Source organism: Nomascus leucogenys, chromosome 5 (assembly GCF_006542625.1).
Source record: "Nomascus leucogenys isolate Asia chromosome 5, Asia_NLE_v1, whole genome shotgun sequence".
NCBI classification, from domain to species: Eukaryota; Metazoa; Chordata; class Mammalia; order Primates; family Hylobatidae; genus Nomascus; species Nomascus leucogenys.
The window spans coordinates 54,683,678-54,710,798 of record NC_044385.1 but is presented as its reverse complement, the minus strand read 5'-3'; the positions used below and the strand labels follow the sequence as shown (position 1 = coordinate 54,710,798).

Genomic DNA, 27,121 nt, shown 5'->3' with positions numbered 1-27,121 from the left:
TTATTCATCCTGGCCCTCTTCTTTACAGGGATGGTGCTGAAGGACCGCAGAGGTGCTGCCTGTACACCCCCAACCAGGCTCCAGTGGGCGCCACTTGTCCCGGCCTGAAGTCACAGCCTCCAGATGCTGCCTCCCTCTGCCAATCCCTATGCCTGCTGGGGTGGGCACTGAGGGCCAGTCCCAGACTTGGGAGCAGGGTGGAAGTGGGGTGGGGGGTGGTGCATAGGGAGGGCCTCTGTGTGGCCCTGATTGTTGGCTCAGTTTCCTCTGCCTGGGGGATGGGTCGAAGTGTCCCCTGGTTGTGACAGAATGGAGGCTGTGGGTTCTCAGCCCCTGCAATCCCCACCCTGCATTTGGAACGTTCTGTCCTGGCTCCTGAGTCTGAAGAAGGTGCAAAATGTGTGGTTTGGAACTCGTATTGAATCTGAGCGTGGCTCTGGCTCTTGCAGACTCAGAATCTTTTCCATTCTAGCTTCAGTGTGTCTGAGACTCATTGTTTGCTAAGGATTGATTTCATGAAGGAGTGACCTGCCCTCAGTGGGGCCCATCCTTGATTGAAGGCTCTGTTGTTGCTGTCTTGAAACTCAGTAATGTCTGAACAAGAGACCCGGCATTTCCATTTTGCACCGGGTTCTGTAAATTATGTAGCCAGTCTCAGTTCACTTTTAGTTGTCTGCCCTTTAGTATCTTTTTCATGTCGAACCACGTAGATGTATTTTTAAAAATATAAAATCTAAGTAGCACAAAAGATAAAAACAAAGAAGGACACATTTATTATTTGTTGTGCACCTTTAGAAATGGTCCACAGGTCCACTGCAGTGCACAAGCCCCTGCATACACACCGCATGTGACAATCCAGTCTGTCTGACTCCCAGGACAGCCTGTGTGATGTGCAAAATGCCATTCCCATGAGGGCACATCATTTTTCCCGGGAGCTCTGAAGGACACAGATAGAGCTTGTGCTCTAGGCCGCCCCCCTGTTCCTGTGCTGGCTCCATGCTGGTGTCCAGAATGAGCCAGTTCACACTCCAGAGCCAAGTGGGGGGAGAAGTGGCTCCCAAAGTCCCCTGCTGATCTCCCCCCGATCCCTAGGTGTACCTTCCAAATCAGATGACAGTCATAGGCTAACATCCCCAGCTCGGCTTGGAACTCAGGAAAGGATACTTCTGGGTAGACAGAAAGATTCTGCGGTGGGCGTGGACTTGGCCATTGAAGACCCTGAGAGGACATCTTGTCCACCCTTTCCAGGCTAGGCCCTTTCTGTGCTGCCTGGAGCCAGAAGAAAAAGATTCCAGCCTTAGAATCTGCAGGGATGGAGACTGCCTGCAGTGAGCTTTCTTGCATCTCATTCTAGTATTTGCCACAGATGCTGATTTTTTGCCTGAGTCATGTATATCGAAGTTTTTACTTATTTCTTACTAGGCTTAAGAAATTGGAATTCGCTGCCTCAGAAATCCCAAAGGGCCGAACATGCCTCCAACATGCCCCGTGCCCCGTGAACAAGCTTTGAGCATCTGAAGGACAAAACCCCAGCTCCTAAGGCATTCATGAGCATCCACTTGCTGCTCAGCCTGGAAGAGAAGGAGCACTGCTGCCCTCTGGTGGTCAGGCAGCAGAGCATCAAGGAACCACCCAAGGGAGCTGGGTCCCCTTTGCTTTGTCTTTGGGACAGCTGCTGTGAGTCTTAGGTCAATGGATGTCCTTTCACTGTTCCTGGAAAATGGCAAGCTTGTTCCTGCCTCAGGGGCTTGAGCCTTGATGCTCCCTCTCCCTGGAATGTTCTTTCTCCAGCTCTCAGGTGACAGCTGCCTTCCCATTCTCTAGCCCTCAGACCAAATGCCACCTCCTCAGGGAAGCCCTCCTGGACCACTTTGTCTAAAATAGCAACTCATCCCAGCCCCTGTCACTCTATCCCATTACCCTGTTTCCCTTTGTTTATAGCACTTACCTGCTATTTGGAAATATCTGTCTAGAGTCTGCATCTCTCCCTCACCAGATGTCGGTTCCAGGAGGGCAGAGTCCCTGTCTGTTTTGTTTGTCACTGGACTTCAATGCATCGTACATAGTAGATACGCAAAAATAAACTTGTCAAAGAAGTAAATAAATGCATATTGACAACAGCTACTAGATTTAAGCACAGCTTCTGGTCCTCAAAACCACACTGTGATACAGGCAAGGCACATCTCACCCCCACCGGACAGATAAACAAATTGAGACTCAGAGATTTATGTGAGTTGCCTGAGCACCCAGCAAGGAGGAATGAGCCACGGTCCCTTGCGGCTTCTCCTGTGCTCCCTCAGTCCTCTACCCTGGAGGGAGCAGAGGGGGTCTCAGGCACGAGAGCTTCTGCCAGGAGCTGAGGCAGGCCCGGCATGTGGGGTCCAGACCTTTACTCCTTACTCTGCTCCTTGAAGGAGGCTGAACTGTGCCATTGTCCAAAGCTTTGCTTGTGGCTGAGGGGTGTGAGGTGCGAGCGGGTGAGGAAGGTCTGTCCACAGGAGGATGTAATCAGACGCCAGTCAGTGGCCGGTCTGCGGAGATGTGCATCCTGGAGCAGGAGTGTTTGAGGGGTGGATGGGCGGGGAAAGCTGGAGCCACTGCTGAAACTGTGACTTCCGCAGGGCCAGGGTTTGGCTCTGACATTCCGGGCTTCATCCAGACTCTCTCACTATACTCAGCCTGAGCCAGGGGCTGCCCTCTGACTCTGGGTCCAGCACCGGGGGTCAAGGGCTCTGCTGCAGAACTTAGGCCCCCTGCGCTGTGCTTGGGCAGGCAGTGGGGCTGGAGGGGGATGGTCACCTGTTCTCAAGCCTGGGGTGAGCAGGCTCGGGGCAGGATCTGTTTCTGGGCATCCGGAGCAGGCGTCCGGAGGTCAGCAGCATCTGCTCGTTGACTGGTCTGGTGAGAGCTTGATGGATTCTGTGAGGTGATTCTCTAAGATGCTCTGGTACTGGGGAAGGAAAGAGAGGCCAGCATTCATGTCCTAAGATACAGAGTGCACCGCCCGCCCTTCATTTCTTAGTGGGCCTCAGAGCCTGGGCTCTTGTTTCCTCCCCATTATACTTCTGGGAAACTGAGGCCCAGACAGGGAAGCCACTGGAGTTCCCCACCCTCCTTCTTCCCTGTGTCTCCCCTCCAGCCTCTTCCCAGGAGCCCAGAGCAGGTCAGTGTCTGAATTAGTGGCCCAAGTCTCCTGACCTCCAGCCATGTCCTATAACCTTCCATTCTCCAGAGGAGACAGCTGAGGTGTCATTTGGGCTTAAGCAGAGAGGTGATGGCCACTCCTCATTTCTCCTGGAGAAATATATCCCAGTACCCCAACCTCCTTTCATCCTGTCCACCTCCCAGCCTCCCCTACTCATGCCTAGAAAAGCCCAGTCGGTCCTCTGTCCTGGCCACATCCAGGCAGCCCTCCCTAAAATGGACTCAATGTTTCTCCTGGGCCCTTTTGCTTCTCCAGTCTCTCTTGTCCCAACAAGGGTCCAGAGGAAGCCTCTTCTCAGTCTGCCAAGCTTCTGCCTTTCCAGCTGGCTCCACTTCTCACCAAGAGCCTGCCCCCGCTCCCCAGTTCAGGGTTGGGGTGGTATGGAGGACGGGGCCCTTCTTTAAGCAGATGGGTTCCTCAGGCTGAAGGCTTTCTTCTTCAAGGAATCCCATCTCTTCATGCTGCTATGGCCTCCGCTAGTCACAGAGCTCAGTCGCGGTCATGTTCCTCCCACAGCCAGTACTGTGGGCCTCGGGGTGAGTGATGAGCATTCACTCTATGTGGAAGGGGTTTGTGCTACATTGGTGTGGACCTGAGCAGGGGCAGAGCCTCCTGTGTATCACACAAAATTGTCCCTGGCAGTCCATCTCAAGTGTCCTTCTCAGGAGGCAACTTCCAGGGACAGGGGTGCTGCCTCCTCGTCTCTGATTTTATCTCCCCGGTAGTTCCCAGGCTCAGGCCAGACACCCAGCTGGTGAATATCCACCAAACCCTTAATGCTTATGACCCTAGACCTCAGGAGGTGGTGTCCAGCCCTGCCTCCTGCACCTTGATGATGGTGGTCCCCTGAAATACATAAGAAGATCCTCTGACACCCCATCACTCACTGCCACCCCCAGACTGAGCAGTAACGTACCCCGATGGCACAAAGCTCGTGGTGCTGAACCTGGGTCCAGCCCTTCATCACGGAGTTGGTTTCTTGGGGATCCCCCATCTCTCACCCCCACCCTGGTAGGATCTTGGGACTAGCAGAGCGAGCGCCGTCTGGGGTAGGTCTGAGAAACATCCTCATTTGTTGCCCATGAAAGCCTGAGGTTTTCATGCCAGTGTTGCCCTAATAACATCTGCACCCTCCCCAGGTCCAAGTCACCGCTGAGCTCTTTCCGTTAATGACATCATTTTCACTTGACAATGGCAGCATCTTGTTCCTCAGATTTCCTGCAAAACCTCCAGGCCATAATTAGGTTTCTATGTCATTCTCTTCTCCAGGCCCCATGCCTCTTGACAACTTGTGAATCTAACTGTATAAGTAATACAACGCTATTCCAATGCTTGCAGCATTTCAGTGGGGGTGTGACTGTGGGAGTCTGTCTCTGTTCCCCCAATCTGGCCACCTTGGTGGCCTTGCCTTAAGTCCTGCATCCTGAGGACCATGTAAAGCTGCTGTGATTCACTGAGCAGCTGCCAGCCCGGCCACTTCCCTCCACTGGATGTGGTGATTCTGTCTTTTTCCAATTAACCCCAAAAGAACTGGGCCTCTAGGCGATATCTCATGCTACCGGAGCTGGGCCTGACAAGCCCCAGCAGGGATGGTATTGCTAACTTTTCCTCCCCCTCCTCCTTCTCCCTCTCTTTCCCTTCCCTCTTCCCTTCCTCTTCCCCTTCCTCTTCACCTCCCCCACTTCCCCTTCCCCTTTCTTCCTTTCTTTGACAGGGTCTCACTCCTGTGGCCCAGGCTGGAGTGCAGTGGCACAATCATGGCTCACCATGGCCTGACTTCCCAGGCTCAGGTGATCCTCCCACCTTAGCCTCCCAAGTAGCTGGGACTACTGGCACGTGCCACCATGCCCACCTAGTTTTTTATATTTTTAGTAGAGATGGGGTTTCACCCAGGCTGGTCTTGAACTCATGGGCTCAAACAATCCATCTGCCTCACCGGATGTAATCCCAAAATGCTGGGATTACAGGTGTGAGCCACCATGCCCAGCCGGCATTGCTAACTTTCTGGAGCAAAACCTCACCACCCCATATCTTCCAAAGCTGGTGGATATCTCTTCTTTAATTATTAGGGCATCCTTCGTCATATTTTGGAACAACTAAATACCCTAATCCTTGAATGTGGCTAAATTGGTTACTTAAGTAATCTACCTTTCCTTTCAGAATGTTAACTGAACACCTACTCTGTTCTCTTTCAGAATGTTAACTGAACACCTACTGTGTTCTCTTTCAGAATGTTAGCTGAACACCTACTGTGTTCTCTTTCAGAATGTTAGCTGAACACCTACTCTGATTTCTTTCAGAATGTTAACTGAACACCTACTCTGGTCTCTTTCAGATAGTTAATTGAACACCTACTCTGGTTTCTTTCACAGTGTTAACTGAAAACCTACTCTGGTCTCTTTCAGAATGTTAACTGAACCTACTCTGATTTCTTTCACAATGTTAACTGAACGCCTACTGTGATTTCTTTCACAATGTTAACTGAACACCTACTCTGGTTTCTTTCACAATGTTAACTGAACCTACTCTGGTTTCTTTCAGAATGTTAACTGAACCTACTCTGATTTCTTTCACAATGTTAACTGAACGCCTACTCTGATTTCTTTCACAATGTTAACTGAACACCTACTCCGGTCTCTTTCAGTATGTTAACTGAACACCTACTTTGCTCTCAGCAGGTGCCTCAAATATTGCTCTCTTTACTACAAGGCTCACTTGCAGAACTCAGACGTTTCCACCTGGTGTCTCGAGGAACCTTGAATGCAATGTGCTCACATGGACGTCATTATCCCTTTCTCTCATGAAGCTCCTGCTTCCTCCTTTGTTCCCTGTCTTGCTTGGCTCATGGAATCACTAATCCATTGTCCCTTCATTTGCCAAGCTAGAAACCTGGTCATCAGCCTAAACTGCTCCCGTTCCTTTCTCCCTGCATTTGATCATCATCAGCTCCTGATGTTTCTACCTCCAAAGTCTCCTTAATTCACCCTCACCTTGCCAGCTCTATCCTCTCACACCTGGACTATTGCAGTAGCCTCTTCATCATCACCCATGGAGCCCATCCTCTCGGCAGCACCAAGCTCCCTTGCTGAAAACCCTATGACGCAGCTCCATTTTAAAACAGCATGTAATGCCCTCTCTGCACTACAATAGTATTTTATTTAACCCTCACAATAACCTCATGGGGAAGATATTATTATTTGTACTTTAAAGTTAGGGAAGTGGTGGCTTAGAGAGGCTGCATGACTTGCTCAGGGACACACAAAGAGAGGTAGAGCCAGGTATAAAGCCAGATCGTTCTGACTTCAGAGGCCCAGCTCTTTCCACCCCAGCTGGGGGCTCACTTCTTATTATAGAAGCGCCTCCCACATTCTCCTCTCAAAACACCCTGGGCTGGAGCAAATAAGCCCACAATCTCCCTGGGAAGGAAGGGAAGTTCCTTATAGGAAATGCCTCTGAAAACTTTTCTTTGACCTCAAAATCTATATTTGTAAACTTCTGTTTCATCTTTAGAATTGATGTGAATTTTACATTCTATGCCCTAGTTAAGTGTGTTTGTTTTTATGTGAACAAGTTTCTCCTTCAAATTTCTAAGTAACAAAGACACTGCAGAAAGTTGTGCCCTGTTGGGTTTCAAGGTCCTGGGTGAGCTCCTGAGTACCCTGGGCAGCCTAGCAGCGCCGTCTGGAAGGTGGGGGCCTGTGGTATGGCATCTGAACTCCTGGTCGGGGTGCACCAGGCCTTGGTGGCCTTGCTGGCTTCCTCACTAACTATGTCCCCATGCTCTGACATTCCTCCACGCCAGGTTTCTTCTTCTTGCCAACATGACCTACAGTAGGTGTCTCCTGTAAGCCCCAGGAACTCATGCCTGGGTCTCTGGCCTTGGCCTTCTCTCTGCCCTTCTTCCCCTCCGGCTTACACCCACCATGGCCTACCATCTCCACCTGCAAACTGTGAATTGCCTTCCAAACCTTCTGACATGTCACTTCTCTGAGCAGACATCCTCATCCTCACCACCAGCTGCCTGGGAGTCACCTTGTCACCTTAATCACATCCCCCACAGCACTCCTGTCACTCTGGGACAGTCACTTATGGATGTCTCACTCTACTGACCTCAAGTGCACTGAGGGCTGTATCTCCAGCTCTAGCCTGACAACTCAATGGATATTTATGGACTCAAATTATTTTCATTTTATAGAGAGGAAATGGAAGCTCAGAATAGTCGTATGTCTTGCCAAGGGGTCCACTTGAGAGAACCAGGGCAGGATTCAAATCCAGGCCAGTCTGACCGCAGGTACCACACCTGTGACTTCCAGACTTCTGATCAGTGCACATGCCCCATAAACATGGGGGACCGACATGGGATTGCTACCCATTTATTCTTTTGCCAAGAAAGGGTGTTATAAAAAAAAATGCAAGCAGACAAGCCACTGTCTACTAACAGCACCACGTCATAACAGCGACACAGTCAGAAGGACCTGATTTAACCACAATATAGTAGGAAGGACATCATTTGAAGAATAAAGGATACTCCTTCCCCAGATAGGACAGGTGCTAAGCATGCACAGACACGGGCTGTGGGCTGATGGATGCTTCCTGGTGACTAAGCATTTGGCAGTCGCTGCACTGTGCTTGTGGAGGATTATTGATCAATATCACCACCAAGGTCAAACAGCATTCCTCAGCACTCCAGGAGGACAGCAAGAGCAGGCACGCCTGTGCTTCGGGAGCCAACTACACCACCCATGTAATAAAGCCACACTTCCTGACCAAGCACTAAGAGATGGATACCTTGCTGCTTTCCCTTTCCCGAGACAGTGAGGGCTGGAGGGGAAGCAGAAGAAGAGCCAGTGAGGGTCGGGGGAACCCTAAGATCAGGGCTCTGAGGCCTGAGGATGCCTAGCTGGGCTCTGCTCCCTGAGCAGCCGCTAGAGGTAGCTGCTGCCTCTTTCTCTCTGGGACAACCCCTCGCTGGGGCCTGGAACACTTCTTTCTATAGCAGCTGCAGAGGGCATCCCATGAGGGCAGCGGATGCTTCCACATAAGGGAAGCTTCCAGTCCCATATCCTCATTTGCCCATTTCCTCAATTCAGAACCATTGCTGCGATGATCCTTTCCCCTCTCCTAAGAAGCCCATGTTGATGAGATGTGGCAGAATGATGACACAAGCTGAGCCCCTCCCCATGCCAATCCCAGGGCTTCCAAACTCCACATCAGACTGACATTAAAACCATGCCACTGCTTCCAGGCAGCCTTCCACGGTCTTCCCCACCTCCTTGCAGAATTCAGATGTTTCCACCTGGTGTCTCCAGAAACCTTGAATGCAATGTGCTTACATGGACGTCATTACCCCTTTCTCTCATGAAGCCCCTGCTTTCTCCTTTGTTCCCTGTCTTGCTTGGCTCATGGAATCACTAATCCATTGTCCCTTCATTTGCCAAGCTGGAAACCTGGCCATCAACCTAAACCTCTCCCTTCTCCCACTCCCTTCTTCCCTCTCCCTGCCTCCTCCCCGCCCCCTCTCCTTCCTTGCAGCATGGGCTATCTGTGCGCCCCTCCTCTAGGCCCTACCCCCAAGTCCAGCCCCACCAGACCACACTGTATTGCAGTCACTTAGGGGCCCATCTGCCTGCCTCTTGAGACAGAGGGTCCCAAGGCCTGTACAGTGCCTATCACACACTCAATACATTCTTGCCGAACCTTCTTACCTAGGGGTCTACGTCTATTCATCTTTTTGATTGGGAGATGTCAGCAACTCGTGCAGGTTTGATATTTCACTTGGGTGAATGCCTGGCACCTCCCACCAATGAAGATTGGACTAGACCATCACTTCTCAAACCCTTCCTCAGTTAGGGTCTCCAGGGCTCAGGTACAGGACTGGAGTTTTTAGATACTCCACAAGGGATTTGGTTAGTTAGCTGGATTGACAGACCTCTGACTGCATGCTCTAAGGTAGCTTTCTCCCTCTGGCATTCTGTGGTTCCAGAACTGGAGTGCTGTTGAACCCATTCCACAACTAATTAACTGAGACGATGAGCAATCCTGTCCCACCCACATCTCTGCCCGTACCCAAGATGTTCTTCTCTGGAAGCTCCTGAGATGCTCCCCAATCCAGGGGGCAGTCTTAGCAGGTCCTGCCACCACAGCCACTCACCCTCGACAGAGCCCGACTGGCCAGCATCTCAAAGGCTTGCACCACATTGATGTCATTCTTGGCACTGACTTCAAAGTAAGGAATATCTTTCTCTCTACACCAGCCTTGAGCTACTTCCTGGGGTACCTGAATGAGGGAAAGAAATAGGCGTGGTTCCCGTATTATCATCATCGCCATCACCACCATTGCCACCATCACATCCCCACCATCCCCACCAGGCCCACCACCACTCCCATTTATTGAGAACCTCCCAAGTGTCTATAACTTTACATATAAATGTAGGAGGTGGGAACCGTTAGCTCCATTTCACAGATGAAAAAATGGAGGCCTGGAGGAAAAAAACTTGCCCAGAGTATGTGAGGCTAAGCAGGATTTGAACACAGGCCTGGCGGAATTACAGCCCACTGCACTTTGCTGCCTTCCTAAGGCCTAAACTAAGAGCGTCTTCCACCATTGCCTCCTTTGTCAGTCTCTTCAAGGAGAGCTGCACATGAGAGACACCAGCCAGGAAGGGCAGGAAGGGAGGACTTTCTTCTCCAGCCCAGCTAAGCAGGCTCACACTCAGGAGGCCTGTTGCTGGGCAGTCTCGGATCTCAGCTGACCTTGCTTCCCCAGGGCAGGGTCCTAGGAACAATTAATAAGCTCCTACTATGGGTCAGGCACTGTGTTAGTCACTTTATCATGTATGAACTCATCTCATCCTCTCCATAACCCTGTGAGATGGGCATTATCAGTTCCACTTTATAGACAAAAACACTGAGGTTCAGAGAGGTTCAGCAACTTGCCCCAGATCACATAGCTGAGAGAAGGCAGAGCTTGGATGTAGCCCCAGCTCAGTGCTCCCCCTGGCATCTGAGCTGCCCTCTACAGGGCACTGCATAAGAACTGTGCCTGTCCTTTTCTGTCTCCCTCTGGGAGCCCAGGGTCAGGAGCTCAGCTCTTGGTCTGGCACACATGAGCCACTAGGCACAGGCTGAATAACTACATCTCTGCCCAAGTGCAAACGGCGTTCAATTTGTGATGTTGGCTTGGAAATGCTCTGGAAGCCCTCTGGGTTACTTCCAAAGACGATCGGTACCCCCGAGTTTGATGTCTAATTATTTGGGGAAGGGGAAATGACCACATATTGAGCATTTGCTGAGCCTGGCACTTTATAATCATTATTTCAATTTATTTAGGGGAGCCAAGGTCTTTCTCATGGAGAAAGGACCATTCCACCCCTCTCCCAGAACAGTGCAGGCCGAGGCAGATCAAACACTGCCCCTGTTTAATTGTCTCTGTGGCTCCTGCAGGTCCTGGGAATGTCTGTCTTACTGGGATAAAAAGTCCCAGCTGATCTCAGCTGACCCTTTCCTCTGACTTACCATGACCAGATCTACCCAAATGCCCGGTTATGACAGACTTTTTAATCTCATTTTTCCCTGCTCTCTGTTTGGTTTGGAATGATTGCATACAGACTCCGAAATATCATTGTGATTATGTTGCAAATTAACATTCTTTTTATATCTCCCCCTCCTCCCCACCCCAACCTCAGAAAGCTGGCCTGGGAAGAAAGCTCTCCAGACAGTATTTTTCACTTTTCTCTTCCAATCCCAGAGACAGTTTCATGATTTTAAAAATTGTCTCATCTTTTATTTATAAAATGAAAGTTATTTATAACTTAGGCTCTGACTCTGAAAATAAGCTCAGGGTGTGATACTTGGCGACATGGGAAGTATGACAATTCTGAAAGTATTACTTGCATTCATGTTGCTTTTGGTCAGCAATATACTATTGACATTTCACTTTTCTGGTTACAATTTTGCTTGTTCATTGGAGGCCAAATATTTGACAAAATTAGTCCAGTTGCCATCATTTTATTTATGAGGCTTTTCCATCTCATGTGCATTTAAAATAATCGATTATGCAAGTGCTAAAATTAGCATTACTAATGTTAATTACTAAACCATTAAACCATCACTAAGAATAACAAAGGATATTTTTAGAAAACATGATCTTAAGCCTACGGAATCACTGGTAACTCAGAAATTACCCACCTGAGCACAGAGCAAATGATTCACGCCCCAGTGAATAAATTCCTTGTAGCACAGATGCCAGCAAAGCTATTCTTTCTAATTAATTATTTTTTTCACTATTACCTTCTGTAGAAGGAGCAGGGATTTTTTTTTAAGCTAAATCAGTAATTTCTTTAAAATTATTCTGGCTATATATGCCTGTTTTATTGTGGTAAATATACCTAATAAAATTTACCATTTTTAAATTAAACACTTTTTAAAAAAATTTTTGTTTTGTTTTGTTTTTGGAGAGATGGGGGTCTCGCTATGCTGCCCAAGTTGGTCTTGAACTCCTGACCTCAAGCGATTCTCCCATCTCAGCCTCCCATAGCACTGGGATTAAAGATAAAATGTACCTGGCTCATTGTAACCATTTTTAAGCATACAGTTCACGGGCATTCGGTGCATTCATATTGTGTGCACATTGTACATTCCCCGCTGTTCATCTTCAGAACTTTCTCACCTTCCTAAACTAGCAATATATATTATAAATATGTGTGTATATATGTATGTATATGTGTGTATATATGATGTATGTATGTGTGTGTGTGTGGGTTTTTTTTTTTTTTCAGTGTCTTGCTCTGTCGCCCAGGCTGGAGCACAGTGGTGTGATCTTGGCTTACTGCAGCCTCTCCCTCCCGTGTTCAAGTGATCCTCCCAGCTCAGCCTTCCGAGTAGCTCAGACTACAGGTGTGCCACCACACCTGGCTAATTAAAAACTTTTTTTTTTTTTTTTAAGAGATGGGATCTCGACATGTTGCCCAGGATGGTCTCGAACTCCTGGGCTCAAGCTATCCCCCCCACTTTGGTTTCCCAAAGTGTTGGGATTACAGGCAAGAGCCACTGGGCCAAGCTGCAGTACATTTTTAAATACTCATTTTCTTCTTATTAGGTAGGAGAAGCTGCTGTATTTTCCCAGCTGTCCCTTGGAGATAATAATAAGGAGGATCATTTCCTTGTTCCATTATTTCCATTATGGAAATCACATCCTTCCTATTATCACTCAGTCTCAGGAAGTCTGTGTTCTGGTCTCCACCCCGCAGAGGAGGGAACCGGTCCGGACCGCGGAGGCACATGGACCAGGTGGGCGGCTGTGAGCCCACATCTGCGGGTCGGGCTCCGAGGAGAAGGCGCCTCAAGAACGTACGTCTTGATTCCCCTTCTCCATGTCCACACCCGACCAGGGGCAGGCAGAGCCCTTGCTAGGTCTGTGCAGAGTAAGGACATCTGAGGGCCGGCACTTCCCAGCCTCTCCTCTTGGGGCTTTATAATCCCAGGTCTCAGAATTAAAGTCCTTCTGCTCTCTCCCACCCACCTCGTCCTCTCCACGTCCTGTCCTGATTTCACTGTCGCTCAGTGCCTCCTCCCCTCCCCTATCCTATTCTACCTCCCTACAAACCCCTTCTGTGGGCCTACCTTATTGAGAGACAGGCTCCCCTCTCCTCCATCCTCTCCTCACCCCTACTCCATCCTCTCCAGGGACCTCCCTGTCTGGTTGAACCCTGGTTTTTCCTAGAGTCATGCTTCCCCAGCGCCCCCTCTTGCCCTCCCCACTGGGGCTATTTGCAAACTTTACTCACCATAGATCCCACAGAGGGGCTGGCTTGCCTGGTGCTTCACTGCCTCTTTCAAACCTTTGTTCTTCTTCTCTCTGCACACCAAAGCTCGCCCACCCTGAGGCCTGGATTGGACCCCCTCTACTCCTGCAAGTCACCACCTGCCCTCCTCACCTTGCCAGGTGCCCCTCATTCACTAAACACTAGCCATCTGGTGAGGCCTCCTAACCCCTCAACACGCAGCCGCCACCTCTCGTGGTAGCCTCAGAAATCCTTTGCTGCCCACAATCTCTCCATGTCAGCCTCTTCCTCTCAGGGCCTCTGTAAAATAAGAAACCTGGTCTCCTGTGCCCCGATCTCCTTTCCCTCAACCTCCCCAGGATCTTCCTCCTGCTGCCCTGTTCCCCAGCCTCCGCTGCCCCAGCCCTAGCCCTTCTGCCTTCCCCGGTCCCTCTTCTTTCCTTCACGGTTTCTCGGTGCCCTCACAGCTCTGTCGTTCATCTTCTCTTGGTTGGAAAAGCCCTAGTCCAAGTTCCTTGCTCCTGTCTTGTACCCTATACAGACCCCACCTCAAACTCACAGTCTCCTCCTTCATTGGAGTCCTTGGTGTCACCCATCAGATCTTGTCCTTGTCCCCAAGTAGCTCCTCCTCCCACTTCTCCCAAGAGTAACTGGCAAAGCTTCCTCATGGTTCTTAAGCCTTGTATTGGTTTCCTCCCTCTCAATAGAAGATGGCACCACTTATTTCACTGACTCTTGGTCTAGAACTCCCCCAGCTTCCCTCCTCACACCCTACAGACATGAAACAAGATGGAACCTAAAATGCAAGTTTTGGCAGAGGCACAGCAACTGGACAGATGTCAGATATAAAGCAGGTGGAGACAGTCCACTCTGGGTACATATTCCCAAAGGCTCATGACCAAGACTCTCTTGGATGACTCTAAATCCCACAGCATGGATATAAAGGGCTTGAAAATGAGGATTAGGAGGGATTTTCTTGGAGAGAGTTGTGTTGTGGGTACAACTACCCTTGCCTCTCCCAAGAGGAGGAACAGGTAAAAACTCACCTCTAGCTGAAAGATGATGTTGAGGAGAGTCGTTAATGTACAAGCGCTGGAGTTTGGTGGATGTGGTGGACTGGTGTCTGACACACACCTGAGGTATCTGAGGCAACAGGCAACAGGGCAGAGAGAGAAGAGGCTGCACCAGGCACCAGCTACCCTTGCCCCCCAGTGGAGCCAGAATGCATGAGTGTGCCTTGTGAAGGACATGTGGATTCAACAGAGAGAGAGAGAGAGAGCAAGAGCAACAGGCTGGGGCCGGCTAAATCCCATTTAGAGACTGCTTGGAGGAAAAGGTGACCCCCATGGGGTGGGGATGCTGAAAGCTAGGGTTTGAGGAGGAGAATGCAACACCCTTGTCATGGGAGGTACAGCGAAATGTTCCCAGTGGAGGTTTCTGAGGGACGCACAGGAGTGACCCACAGAAGAAAGAGCTTGCAACACCTGTCAGGCCAGAGAATGCAAGACTGTCTTTTTTTGTTTGTTTGTTTGAGACGAAGTCTCACATTGTTACCCAGGCTGGAGTGCAGTAGCGTGATCTCAGCTCACTGCAACCTCCGCCTCCCAGGTTCAAGTGATTCTCCTATCTCAGCCTTCCGAGTAGCTGGGATTACAGGCGCCCACCAGCACGCCCAGCTAATCTTTTGTATTTTTAGTGCAGATGGGGTTTCACCATGTTGGCCAGTCTGGTATCGAATTCCAGACCTCATGATTTGCCCGCCTCGGCCTCCCAAAGTGTTGGGATCACAGGCGTGAGCCACCGCGCCCGACCAAGACTATCTTATGATAGTACCAGTCAAATTAGAATGGCCGTGCTCTCCTGACCTCTTCTCCCTCTTCCTGCTTCACTCCTGACAGGGTCTGAAATCGGAATTACTATCCCAGATAAGAGGAGGAAGTGTGGACATCAAGGTTGGCCATGAGATTCTAAGGACCTATTCCTTCTCTTAGACCACAAGGTTCTCACCCACAGCTGGTCCCAGTGGGGAAAAAATGGAGACACCTTGCCTTTGAATGAACTTAGGACTTTACTTACTATCTGAGGCTAGATATTTGCAATTAGAGAATTGACATGGAGTTTACAACCTGAAGTGACCACAGAACCGATGACTCCTAGATCTCTATTTCCAGCACAGACTTCTTTGAAATTTCATTCTTATGCATTCCAAAGCCTGCTGGCCATTTCCAACTAGTTGTACAAGCTCCTCAAACTCAGCATGTCCAAACCAAAAATGTTTCTTTCTCTATGAATCAGAGGCTCTCCCTTCTGTAGATGGTAGCTCAGTTGGAAGCACCACCCCTCCCTCCCTTTCTCCATCCATAAACACACTTCATTATGCCAAATGATGCCTCATTTCCATTGCTTTTCTCTATTTGAACCATTGTGAAAATGCAGTTCAGATGATCCAGTTCCCCATTACTTTTCTCTATTTGAAACACTAAAAAGAGAAACAGTTTAAACAGCTCTTTTTGGTGGCATCTGGACTTTTGGCCTAAGAGCATCTTTTACAAATTCAGTCTACCATATTCTTTCCTCATAAGTAGGCAAGGATTAAAAGTGCTGTCTTCTCAATGCCCTGTAACGGTAAACACCTACACAAGTGGGGTCACTGTAGTCACAGAGCAGACCAGCTGTCAAGCGGTTAACCCGATGGTCTGGAATATGCTTAAGCTAATAAAAAAAATTATTTCTTCCCCAGAAAACTTGTATACCCAAGAATTTATAACTGCAGACCTCCAGCTTGACCCTAGGCAGAAACCCTGTGCTACAGATTAATTCAAATTCCACTGAGACCTGCCTCCTGCCTACATCTGATGCCTTAACTCCTCTGTTCCCTGTCTCTGGACAAAATTGCCTTCATTTCTCAGCTTATATCATGCCGTTTATTCAGCCCAGAACCCAACTCTTCCAGGAAACCTGTCCTATATTCTGAGCCTGGGTAGATGCCCCTTTATTGTGGTCCCTAAATACCCAAGGTGTATCTCTGTTATTTCATTTACCATATTGTATCATAATCATTTTATTTTATAATTATCTTTTAAAATGTCTGTATCCACTACTAGACTGTGAAATTCCTGAAGTAAGGACTATGCCTGATTCAGCTCTGTACGTGTGGGACCTAACACTGTGCCTGGCACATAGTGGGTGCTCATATAATGTTTGTTGAATGAATAAATGAATGAACAGTACCTTCCGGTCTGCCAGATCGATCTTGTTCCCCAACAACACCATGGGGTAGGACTGCTCCATGGGGACAATCTTGGCCAGGACATCACCCCGCCAGATATCCAGGGCTTCAAAAGACTCCAGGTCGGTGACATCAAAAGCTAGGATGCAGCCATCGGAGCCTTTGTAGAACGTGGACACCATAGAGCGGAACCGCTCCTGACCGCCCGTGTCCCAGATCTGGAGGGGAAAGCAGCCGCCCCATGGGGCTGTGATGAGTGGCTGGAAGGAGGCCCAGCTGGGTTACATCATGTCAAGGCTTCTTTTGTTGGGTAGGGAGCAGCAAGGCCTGGTACAGGTGCATATGGTTTTTTCATACAGAAGAACCCTCCCACCCACATACACTCCAACACCTTTGCAGTAACATTTAACATCCTGAGAGTAATTTCACATCTGAGCTCTCATTTTTCCTCTGGGTCATCAAGGTGGCAATTGTTATTCCCATCTGACAGATTTGGAAACTTGGACCTTGGGAATGTCTTGCCTAAGATCACCTGCCAAGTTTTCCAGAGAACCTGAGACTAGGCATGAGGTCTCTCAACTCCTGGATTAATGTCCTTCCTTCTAGATCAGGCATCAGCATTTTTTTTTCTATAAATAGCAGATAGTAAATATTTTAGGCTTTGCAGGTCATTCTGTCTCTATATGCCAATTATTACTCAACTCTGCCATTGTAGTGCATAACTTGATAAGTTAACCAATGGATATGGCTGTGCCCCAGTGAAGTCTTATTTACAAAAATAGGAGGTGGACCAGATTTGGCCCATGAGCTGAAGTTTGCCCATCTCTGCTCTAGACCGTTCTAGCTCTGGTTCACATTGCTACATGAGTGGCTGTCAGGGCGTGGGGGGGATTTTCAGTATATGTATGTTGAAGAGGGAAAAGGAGGGCTGCTCACCTGTAGCTTCAAAGTTGTGTCACCCAATATGATAATCTTGGAGAGGATGCTGGCCCCCAGTGTGGTCTGGTATTCCTCGTAAAACGTCTTGTGCACATATTGGTGAAGGAGGGAGGTCTTTCCCACACTGAGGAAAATTCCAGACACATGTGAACACACACATGCAAACACACATGCACATGCTTCCATACCATTCTCAGAATCTTCCCAGGCCCCTCTTGCCACTATCTCTCCCTGAGATTCTGAATTTCAAATTTCTGTGGTCCATGGACCACATTTTGAATAGGAAGGGAGTAGGAAAAGGTTTCTAGACGTAGAAGCCAGTCAAAGTGAGCAGAGTAGTCTGGAGACAGTGGAATATCTTACAGTGGTGGTCAGGTTTTTTCTGTGTGTGTAGGACATGGGAGGACAGATAGATGCTAAATGGCTTGCCTAATTCCCACAGCTGGTTACTGCAGAGTCACTGCAGATCTAGGGCTAGAAACCATCTGTTTACATGCAGCTTCTTTCTCCCAACTAAGCTTCTTTTTTGGGGATGGGATACACTTGCTGGTGTCACCCTGAATCGGAAAGGGACCTATGGGAGGTGGGAACACACCAGGAGGTCTCACTGTCCTTGGGTGAGGGGCTGCTTCCCAACTCCCAGATCTGAGCTTGGCTTACCCAATGGCTCCGACGATAATGAGTTTCAGGTCCACCTTCTTCCGGGGATTCATAGAGGGGCTTCAGAGCCTGTAAGGAAACAGAGGTCATCCACATGCTGGCCAGTGTTCCTTGCGGCCATTGTCGCTGAGTGTGGCCTCTGTTTTCCCCTTTTCAATGGGCAAGTTACTGCCCTGGGCCCAGGACTGGGTGGGGTTCTCCAAAAGAGTCACATAATTCAGCAATCTTCATATATCTTCTCCCTCATTTTCCCTGGGGGCCTCCCCAAAGCTGGAAGGGTGGTGACTCTCCAGGACGGGCAAATCTCTCATCCCTCAGCTCTACCAACCCTGCTCTTGGAGGCAGCCTGGAGTGCCAAGAAGGCAGGACAGGATTGAACAGAGGCCTTGCAGACAGCCCAGCCTGGAGTCAGGGATGGAGGGGCGTGCAGGAAGAAGAGATGGGGGTGGGCAGGACAAGGGGTCCATTGTCAGGACTGCCTAGAAGCTTTGGATGGAAGAGTGCCCCTCCCCCAGCCCGAGGTCTTGCTGCAACTGCAGAATCAAAAGGCTCCTCTCTAATGCAGCTGGCAGGGGTGTAATTCATACATGTTTCTGGAAAGCTATTGGCAGCAAATATTGAGAGCCTTAAAAATGCTCCCGCCGTCCACTTCTAGGAATTTGTCCTAAAGAAATTATCCGAAATGTGGGTAAAGACTCTTGTTCAAGAATGTTCTTCACTGTACTGTTTATAAACATCCAACACTAAAGTAGTGGTTAAATCATAGCACACAATGAATTATTAAGCAGTCATTAAATGGAGTTTTTGAGAATATTACAATAATATGGGAAAATGCTCATGACCTAGGATCCCTTAGGATCTAAATAGAAAACAGAAGATGGTACATTCTCAGCAAACTATCGCACGGACAAAAAACCAAATACCGCATGTTCTCACTCATAGGTCGGAATTGAACAGTGAGAACACTTGGACACAGGAAGGGGAACATCACACGCTGGGGCCTGTCACGGGGTGGGGGGAGGGGGGAGGGATAGCATTAGGAGATACACCTAATGTAAATGACGAGTTAATGGGTGCAGCACACCAACATGGTGCATGTATACATATGTAACAAACCTGCACATTGTGCACATGTACCCTAGAACTTAAAGTATAATAATAATTAAAAAAAAGAAAATAGAAGATGGTAAACTGTACACACAATACCACCCCAACACTTAAATGAGTTCCCATTTGTATAGAAAAAGGCTTGGAAAGAAATATATTAAAAATTCCAGCAATTCCACTACAGGATATATAGACAAAGGAAATGAAATCAGTATGTTGAAGAGATGTCTACACTCCCATGTTCACTGCAGCATTGTTCGCAGTAGCCAAGATATGGAATCAACCTAAGTGTCCATCAATGGATGAATGGGTAAAGAAAATGCGGTACATGTACCCAATGGATACTGTTCAGCTTTAAAAAAAACTTACAATTTATGACAATGTGGGTAAACCTGGAGGACCTTATGTTAAGTGAAATAACCCAGGCAAAGAGACAAATACCATATGATCTCACTTATATGTGGAATCTAAAAAAATTGAATTCGTTGAAGTAGAGAGTAGAATGGTGGTTACCAGGGGCTGGGCTGGGTGGGCAGTTGGGGAGATGTTAGAGGATAAAAAATTTCAGTTAGCTAGGAGTAAATTCAAGAGATATATTATACAGCATGGTGACTACAGTAGGAAATTGCATGATTTTAATTTTTTCTCTATGCTTTTTAATACATTCTTTTTTTTTTTTTACAATAAATATGTCTTGTTCCTATAAGAGAAATGTAAATGCATGTGTGTGTGTGTGTGTGTGTGTGTGTGTTTGACAAGGTAAAGCAAAACTGTTGTAGGATATATGCTTAACTGGCCCTTTGTTTCACCCATATATGCACATATGCATATCCACTATCCCTGACTCCTGGGTCTTTTGTCTTTGGATGCACTAAGCATGCTGAATAAACTTTGACTTGACTCTTCTCAGATAAGGTGTCAAAAGTTGGCCAGCTTATATTTCCCCTGGTACTTGGAAAAAGCTGTTAACAGGACATCCTGTGGTCTTGGTTCTGGTTCTCACTTTGCCACTGTGTGACCTTGGGCCAGTTACTTCCCCTCTCTGAGTCTTGGCTTTCCAACTGGAGAATGAGCCAACTGGAGAATGAGCCAGCTGAGCCCCAAAGACTCAAGATGCCTTCTTGGTGAAAAATGCTTTATCTGCTGGAGCTGGACCTCACTGGCCATGAGAGCTGTGCTTGGGACACAAAGTTAAAACGAGAAGCCCCCAGAGATTTAGGATTGTTAGTGTCCCCTTCATGAACCATGTCATGGACTGTATTCGTCTGCTCTCATGCTATAAAGAACTGCCTGAGACTGGGTAATTTATGAAGGAAAGAGGTTTAATTGGTTCCGCATGGCTTGAGAGGCCTCAGGAAACTTACAGTCATGGTGGAAGGGGAAGTAAACACATCCTTCTTTACATGGCAGCAGGAGAGAGAAGTGTAGAGCAAAGTGAGGAAAAGCCCCTTATAAAACCATCAGATCTTGTGAGAACTCACTCACTATTATAAGAACAGCATGGGGGAACCATTCCCATGATCTAATCACCTCCCACAAGGTCTCTTCCCCAACACATGGGAATTACAATTCAGATTACAATTCAAGATGAGATTTTGGGTGGGGACAAAGCCAAACCATATCATAGACCAAAGGTGATTTGAAGCTCTGCTCAGAGCTGTTTGTCCTAGGAGCTGGAGTTGGTGGCACTGGAACTTCTGCTCTAACCCAGGAGTGCTGGGTTGGCATGGTGAGCAATGGGTCTTCTTGATGATCCACGCATTCATGCAGCAAATGCCTTCATGCCTACCTCATGCAAAGCCTTGCACTAGACACTGGAACAGCACAGAGATGGAGCAAATAGGAACCCACCACACGGAGTCACCAAGGAAGAAAGGACAGAGGCTAAGTGATGACACCAGAGAGAAAATACACAGTACCCCAGGAGAGGCACGGGGAAAGTGCTTGCGAATTCAGCAGAATTAGATCCTGAAGAAATGAAGCATGTGGTTGGGGAGGGAACGAAATAACCAAAGCCTTGGGAACAGATGAATGGAGAAAGTGGGCAATTTGCTTCAGGGAAGAGTGAGGTGAAAGGTGTAAAGGGAGGAAAGGCTGGAAAGGAAGCAAGATTAAGATGGGCTGTAAATATCTGAACAAAGATCCTGGCACTGACTCATTTGTTCATTCATTCATTCACTCAGCAAACATTTCCTATATTCCAACATGTAGAAGGTGGCAATTCAAGGCTTGAACCTGGGCTGGCATTTTGTAATGGATGCTGCTGTCCACAAGGGAAATCAGCCAAGGGAGAAATGGTTCAGAAACCCCTGGAAAAGCATGGCTCTGGAAGTATTTGTTATCAGTTTGGAAGGGGCCTAGGAGCAAAGGGAAGCTGTTTCCTAAAGGCATTGATACAACGTGCTAAATTAGCTTTAAAAAGCAACACGATGCCTTAGAAAGAGAGTCAGAACCAAAGGCAGGCAGGAAGAAGCGGGAGAAGAGGCAGCACTGGCTGAGCCCCCGCAGTGGGCTGTGCTAAGTATTCTACCGAGGGCAGGCCATCTTCACCATCACCCTCTGAGACAAGTACAACCAAGCTCCAAGAAGCTGAGTAATCACAACTCACCCAAGCCTGCACAGGGAGTAAATGGAAGAACTAGTGTTTGAATCAAAGGTTGAGAAGGCAGGCCGGGTGCCTGTAATCCCAGCACTTTGGGAGGCCAAGGTGGGCGGATCACGAGGTCAGGAGTTCGAGACAAGCCTGGTCAACATGGTGAAACCCCATCTCTATTAAAAATACAAAAAAATGAGCCAGGCTTGTTGGCGCACACCTGTAATTCCAGCTACTTAGGAGGCTGAGGCAGGATAATCGCTTGAACCCAGGAGGCGGAGGTTGCAGTGAGCCGAGATCTTGCCACTGCACTCTAGCTTGGGTGACAGAGCAAGACTCGGTCTCAAACAAACAAACAAACAAAAAACGCTGAGAAGGCTTTCCTGTGTCATGCCTCCTAATCACCAGAGTTTGAACCCATGGAATCTGTGTGCACAGGAATCTAGGGTATTGGGCTCAGATTTGGTGAATTTCAACAAAACCCTAGGAGAGTTGGAGGAGACAGACAAAGGCTGCCAAAGTGGCAGAGAGATACAGTGTGGGTGGAGAGAACTGGAGCTGCCCAACAGGAGCTGTGTGTGAGGACTGGCCACAGGGTCAGAGACGCGGCATGCTAGGCAGAGGGCAATGCTTTCACATGCTGTCACACGACCATGCAGCAGGGCTGGAGTACATCTCACGTTACAAGCTAACATTTGTTTGGTGGGCACTGTGCTGAGGGCTTTGTGAATACACAAATACACAATAGCATTGTCAGGGGTAAGTGAATTATATGTTATTATAATACATTGAACAGACAGAATACAATATTCATAGGATATTGTGATACATTTACTGGCACAAATTAAGGACTCAAGAAATGTTAGCTATTTTATTGCACACAAAGATAGCCTGTGAGATTGATACTATTATTATCTGTTTTACCATTGAAGAAACAGATGTTTAGAGCAGTTAAGCAGTTCAGCCTTAAAGACAGAAAGCCTGCACGTGTTAGAGCAGGGTTTGAAGTTGGGATTCGAGTCCAGGCCTAACCCCAGAGCCAGCTCTCTTAACTACTGGGTTCTACTGTCTGTAAAACTAGAATGAGACTCACATGCCCTGCTCCATAGTGCCCCTGTTAGAGAGCTCAGAGGCTGGATGGGTGAGGGTTTGATGCAGGGAGGCCAGCGGTGTGCTTAGGAAGGGAATGCTGGGGCAGGATGAGGAAAGTAGAAGGTGTGTGTGAGACATACAACAGTAGGTCGCTATGCACAATGTGTAAGGCACTCATACAGAAAATAAAAGGCAACACACCTATCAAAAATGGGCAAAGAACATGAACAAGTTACCAACTGAAATCTTATAAAGAATTAGTAAGCTTTGAAAAGATACTCAACCTTATTATCAAGGAAATTAACATTTCAAAATACCGTTTATTTTCACCCAGTAGAGTGGCAAAATTTTTTTGTTTTGTTTTGTTTTGTTTGAGATGGAGTCTCGCTCTGTCACCCAGGCTGGAGTGCAGTGGCACAATCTCTGCTCACTGCAAGCTCCGCCTCCCGGGTTCATGCCATTCTCAAATTTTTAAAAAGATTGACGACAATATTTAGGGTTGGCAAGTGTGTTAAGGAAACACTCTTGTATATTGTTGATAGAGTGTGAATTAGCACAGTCTTTTTGGAAGGCAATTGGACAATATCAAAACTTAATACACGTGGCCGGGCGCGGTGGCTCATGCCTGTAATCCCAGCACTTTGGGAGGCCGAGGCCGGTGGATCATGGGGTCAGGAGATCAAGACCATCCTGGCTAACACAGTGAAACCCCGTCTCTACTGAAAATACAAAAAATTAGCCGGGCGAGATGGCGGGCGCCTGTAGTCCCAGCTACTCGGGAGGCTGAGGCAGGAGAATGGCATGAACCTCGGGGGGTGGAAACTACAGTGAGCCGAGATCGCACCACTGCACTCCAGCCTGGGTGACAGCGAGACTCTGTCTCAAAAAAAAAAAAAAAAAAAACAAACTTAATACACGCACAGCCTAGGTTCTCATTCTAGGAATCTGTCCTACAGAAATACTCATGCATATGCTCAAACACATATTTGTACAGATGATTGCTAAAGCACTGCTGTAATCTAACTGTCCATCAATATGAGACTCTTTACATCAATTCTGATCCATTAATACTCTGGAACAATTGGCTGTTTTATTATTTATTTATTTATCTGTCTATTTAGAGACAGGGCCTCATTCTTTTGCCCAGGCTGGAGTGCAGTGGCATGATCATAGCTCCCTGCCACCTCAAATTCCTGGGCTAAAGTGATCCTCCCCCCTCAACCTCCCAAGTAGCTGGGACTACAGGTGTATGCCACTATGCCTGGCTGATTTTTTATTTTTCATTTTTTGTAGAGATGGGATCATGCTTTGTAGCCCTGGTTGGTATCAAACTCCTTGCTTCAAGTGATGCTCCCTCCTTGGCCTCTCAAAATGTTGGCATTACATGTGTGAGCCATCACGCCTGGCCAAGGGCAGTTTTAAAAAGATGAAATAATGACGTGGGAAGCTATACATGATGACTTTAAGTAAGAAAAAAGAAAATCACTGAACGTTTTATATAGTGTGATACAGAAAGCTAAGGAGAGATATACACTAAATGATTCATAAGAGAGATGGGAAAGGTAGATTAGAGGCTAAGCGCTATCATCTTATGTTATATATGTTTTGTTTTAAAATTTGTTACACAAGGCTAAGTTGTTTTGTAATTTAAGAATATCAAATAATCACTTAACATTTCTTTAAAAAGATGTGTGGATGGCAGCCCAAAGTAATTTGAGCGTGACTTTCAGATAAGACAAATTACTTCTGTGAGCAAGAGAGTGAGGATGTCTGGTGCCATGGAGTGATCATGAGTTTGGGACTCAGAATTCTCATTCTGGCTCCACACATTTGTGACCTTGGGTGGGTTACTGAACCTTGGGGCATCTGTTCCCTCATGGGTAAAATGGACATCACTCGTGGCTGTGGCTTCCTCTGCAGGTGACATGTGTCATGATCTTATAGCACAGCACGGTCTCCAAGTTGGGAAGGATCCAGATAATTGTTTACCAACTGGGAGAGGGGGTGAGTCTAGAGGCCAGGGCCCTGGTAGGTCATGCTTGCCACTTCCTGTGGTGTAAACACTTCTACCATGGCTGACTTTAAGCTACCAGCGTGGAGCCTGCTCCAGCACACTCCTGCAAGGACCTCAAAGGTCATTTATGCCAAGCACCACCCTGTGCTTGAGTCATCTTTTCCACATCCACGAAAGGTAGAGCTAGACCTGCCCCATGGAGCTGCCTCCTGCTCCTAGGAGTATCTCTCCTGAGGGCCACAGAAAAGGTGCTCAAGATCCTTGTAAGTTACCTCGGCCTTAACTTTGGGATCCCGCATCCAACCCCCTCCCTGGTTCCTTCCCCTTGGATGCTCACTCAGGGTGTGCTGCCACTGCAGGTTCCCCTACCCCATCCTAGAAGGGCAGGAGTTTGCTGAGGCTGCTATTTTATAAGAGCCCAGTCCTTGGGCCCAGCGTCACTAGGAGCAACAAGAGAGTGACTGGGACCAGGTCTGTGGGAGGTGGGGGCAGCTTGTGGGGTGACACAGGCTGGCTCGCCTAGGAGGCACATGCAGATCTCAGTGGTTGGAGTCCCTTTCCATGTCATCTCTGCTGGGCTTTGGCAATAGCCGTCTTTTTAAGCCTCATTCCACCCACTCAGCTGACTCAGATGCTTCAAACCAACGAATCCTCCTAGAGGCCAGGCTGAGTCATCCTTTACTGTTAAGTAACAGTGAAAAGCAGGATTGAAATGCAGGACTCTGCCTTCAGCCAGCCCCAGTCCACACAGAGCAGAACTTGCGGTGACTCACTCCCCACGGAAGGTCCCCAACTCTTTCCCCTTCTTGCCTGGCAGCACTTCTAAGCCTGGAGTCCTGGTCCTGCCCATTTGCCAAAGCTACAGAGTAGCTCAGCTCCTGTGGAGTAAGAAGGACTGAGTTGTTGCCAAGCCCCAGGGTCTGGGACCAGCCCTCCAAGAACGCTGGAACCCCCTTTGCTCTCACTTCTCACTTCCTTTCTCTCCCTACCCCGCTGGCTCCAACCTGAAACCAGGCACAGTCTTCTGTCGCATCTGTGTTGGGTGGCGTATCACTTCTGCTGACAGGAGATGAGTGAGCAGGGGCAGGTGAGGATTCTGAAGCAGACAGAGTCTCCCGCCCGCATAGTACTATCTTACCAGGCTCTTGTCCACTTTCACCACCTCCCCTCCCGATCCCATACCTTGGAAAAGGACAAATATATCCACCCTAAAAAATAATGGGACCTACAATCTTGGAAGCAAAGTTTGTCTGTGAAAAGAGGCTGTGTAGAGAGCACAAGGCTTTGTTGCCTCCCAGTAATGCTCATAATTCCGCCTTCCCCACCTCAACCCTAGTAGGTCTAGACCTGCTCCCTCTGGGAAGTGCACCCGCAGCCCTGGTTTCAGGTGGCTCGGTGCTCTCGTTCTTTAGGTTATTTGAGGGTCTTGTCTCCTCGAGTAGACTGTCCATGCCTGGAGGGCAGGGCTGTGCCTCACACCTCTCTGTATCCCACTAAAGAGCCTGACCAATGCTGGGATTCTAGAGGTTTCCATGAACAGCTATCTATCCACTCATCCATCCATCTGTTCATCTGTCTGGCACAGGCATGCTTACTAAGCCCCAGCACTGTGCAGATCTAAAGATACAGACAAGTTACTATCTCCGTGGGACTTTCGCGGTGGGAGATTGATCTGTAAGCCCAAAGAAATTATTTGTATTAATACATAATACCTAGCAATTATAGAGCACTTGCAGTTTACAAAATACCACTGAAGCCCAATGGATACCTGGGTCAAGAACTGGATATAGAACCCAGATCCATCTGACTCTATTCATTGGCTCCCCTGGCATTGCAGCACTGGGCAAGGAGAAATATTTATGATTTAGAACAGGAGTGATAATTTCCTACTCCAGGGGCCAAGCTTCCCCTGATGAGATCTTTGGGCCAACACAATTTCATCCCAGAAGGAGCTCTGTCAATGTCACAAGGGGACTCTGGGTGACAGCAGGGTTTTGCCCTCACGCAGGGCTCTAGTTTCTGGCAGGTCTTGCAGATTTGAGGCAGCAGCGCCACCCTCTTCTGACTGGGCCAGCAGCTGCATCCTGGGACTGATGGCCTTTGTGGGTCTCCGAGCTGGGCCCTGGCTCTTCGCACAGGCAGGGAAGTCCTTTCTTGCTGCCACACCCTGGGAGTTTCTCCAGGGTGGGGTCTTTGGGCTGGATCTAAACTCTGCAGCTGCCAGATTGGAAATCTCATCTTTGCATTCCCTGCCTCCACTCCTCCACCCAAATACCCAAATAACTCCCAGGGCTGCGAGGTCAGACAGAAGCACTGAGACAAGCTCCCGGGGCACTTACAGCTGTGGCTGTGCAGCACTCGGCCTCTGCTCTGAGGGCAGTTGGGAGTCCTCTCTCAGTCTGGTGGTCTCTTCTTAGAGCGATGGTCTCAGCAGGGCCAGGGAAAAGGCTTTGGGACAAAGACAGGCAAAAGAAAGTCTGTTGAAGCCACGCCACTTCCC

General features: G+C 48.3%; 1 protein-coding gene and 1 long non-coding RNA gene across 3 annotated transcripts in view; one reads left to right on the top strand and one right to left on the bottom strand.

Moving 5' to 3' along the window:
• Window positions 1-2,119, top strand: part of LOC115835163 — a 42,576-nt gene extending 40,457 nt beyond the window's left edge. The window contains exon 4 of the long non-coding RNA XR_004030124.1: window positions 29-2,119. This is a non-coding gene — a long non-coding RNA (uncharacterized LOC115835163). The remainder of the gene's footprint in view (window positions 1-28) is intronic.
• RAB7B (RAB7B, member RAS oncogene family) lies at window positions 751-27,121 on the bottom strand. Of its 2 annotated transcripts, XM_030813110.1 has the most exons (6): window positions 26,961-27,121; window positions 17,816-17,884; window positions 17,153-17,279; window positions 16,219-16,434; window positions 9,357-9,482; window positions 751-2,950 (listed from the first exon to the last, which is right to left on the bottom strand). In XM_030813110.1, the coding sequence occupies exons 2-6, from the start codon at window positions 17,866-17,868 to the stop codon at window positions 2,873-2,875; spliced, it is 600 nt and encodes a 199-aa protein (XP_030668970.1). In that variant the 5' UTR covers window positions 17,869-17,884; window positions 26,961-27,121; the 3' UTR covers window positions 751-2,872. The 2 variants fall into 2 exon arrangements, with proteins under 2 accessions (XP_030668970.1, XP_030668971.1); XM_030813111.1 differs by lacking the exon at window positions 9,357-9,482 and having other exon boundaries at window positions 26,961-27,103.

Excerpts from the sequence above, each read along its gene's own strand:
- RAB7B (XM_030813110.1), bottom strand. The coding sequence starts at position 17,868 with ATGAATCCCCGGAAGAAGGTGGACCTGAAACTCATTATCGTCGGAGCC. Across the intron at positions 16,435-17,152 it reads ACACAACTTTGAAGCTACAG|ATCTGGGACACGGGCGGTCA; the intron begins GTGAGCAGCCCT and ends TTTCCCCTCCAG. Across the intron at positions 2,951-9,356 it reads CCAGTCGGGCTCTGTCGAGG|TACCAGAGCATCTTAGAGAA; the intron begins GTGAGTGGCTGT and ends TTCCTTCCCCAG.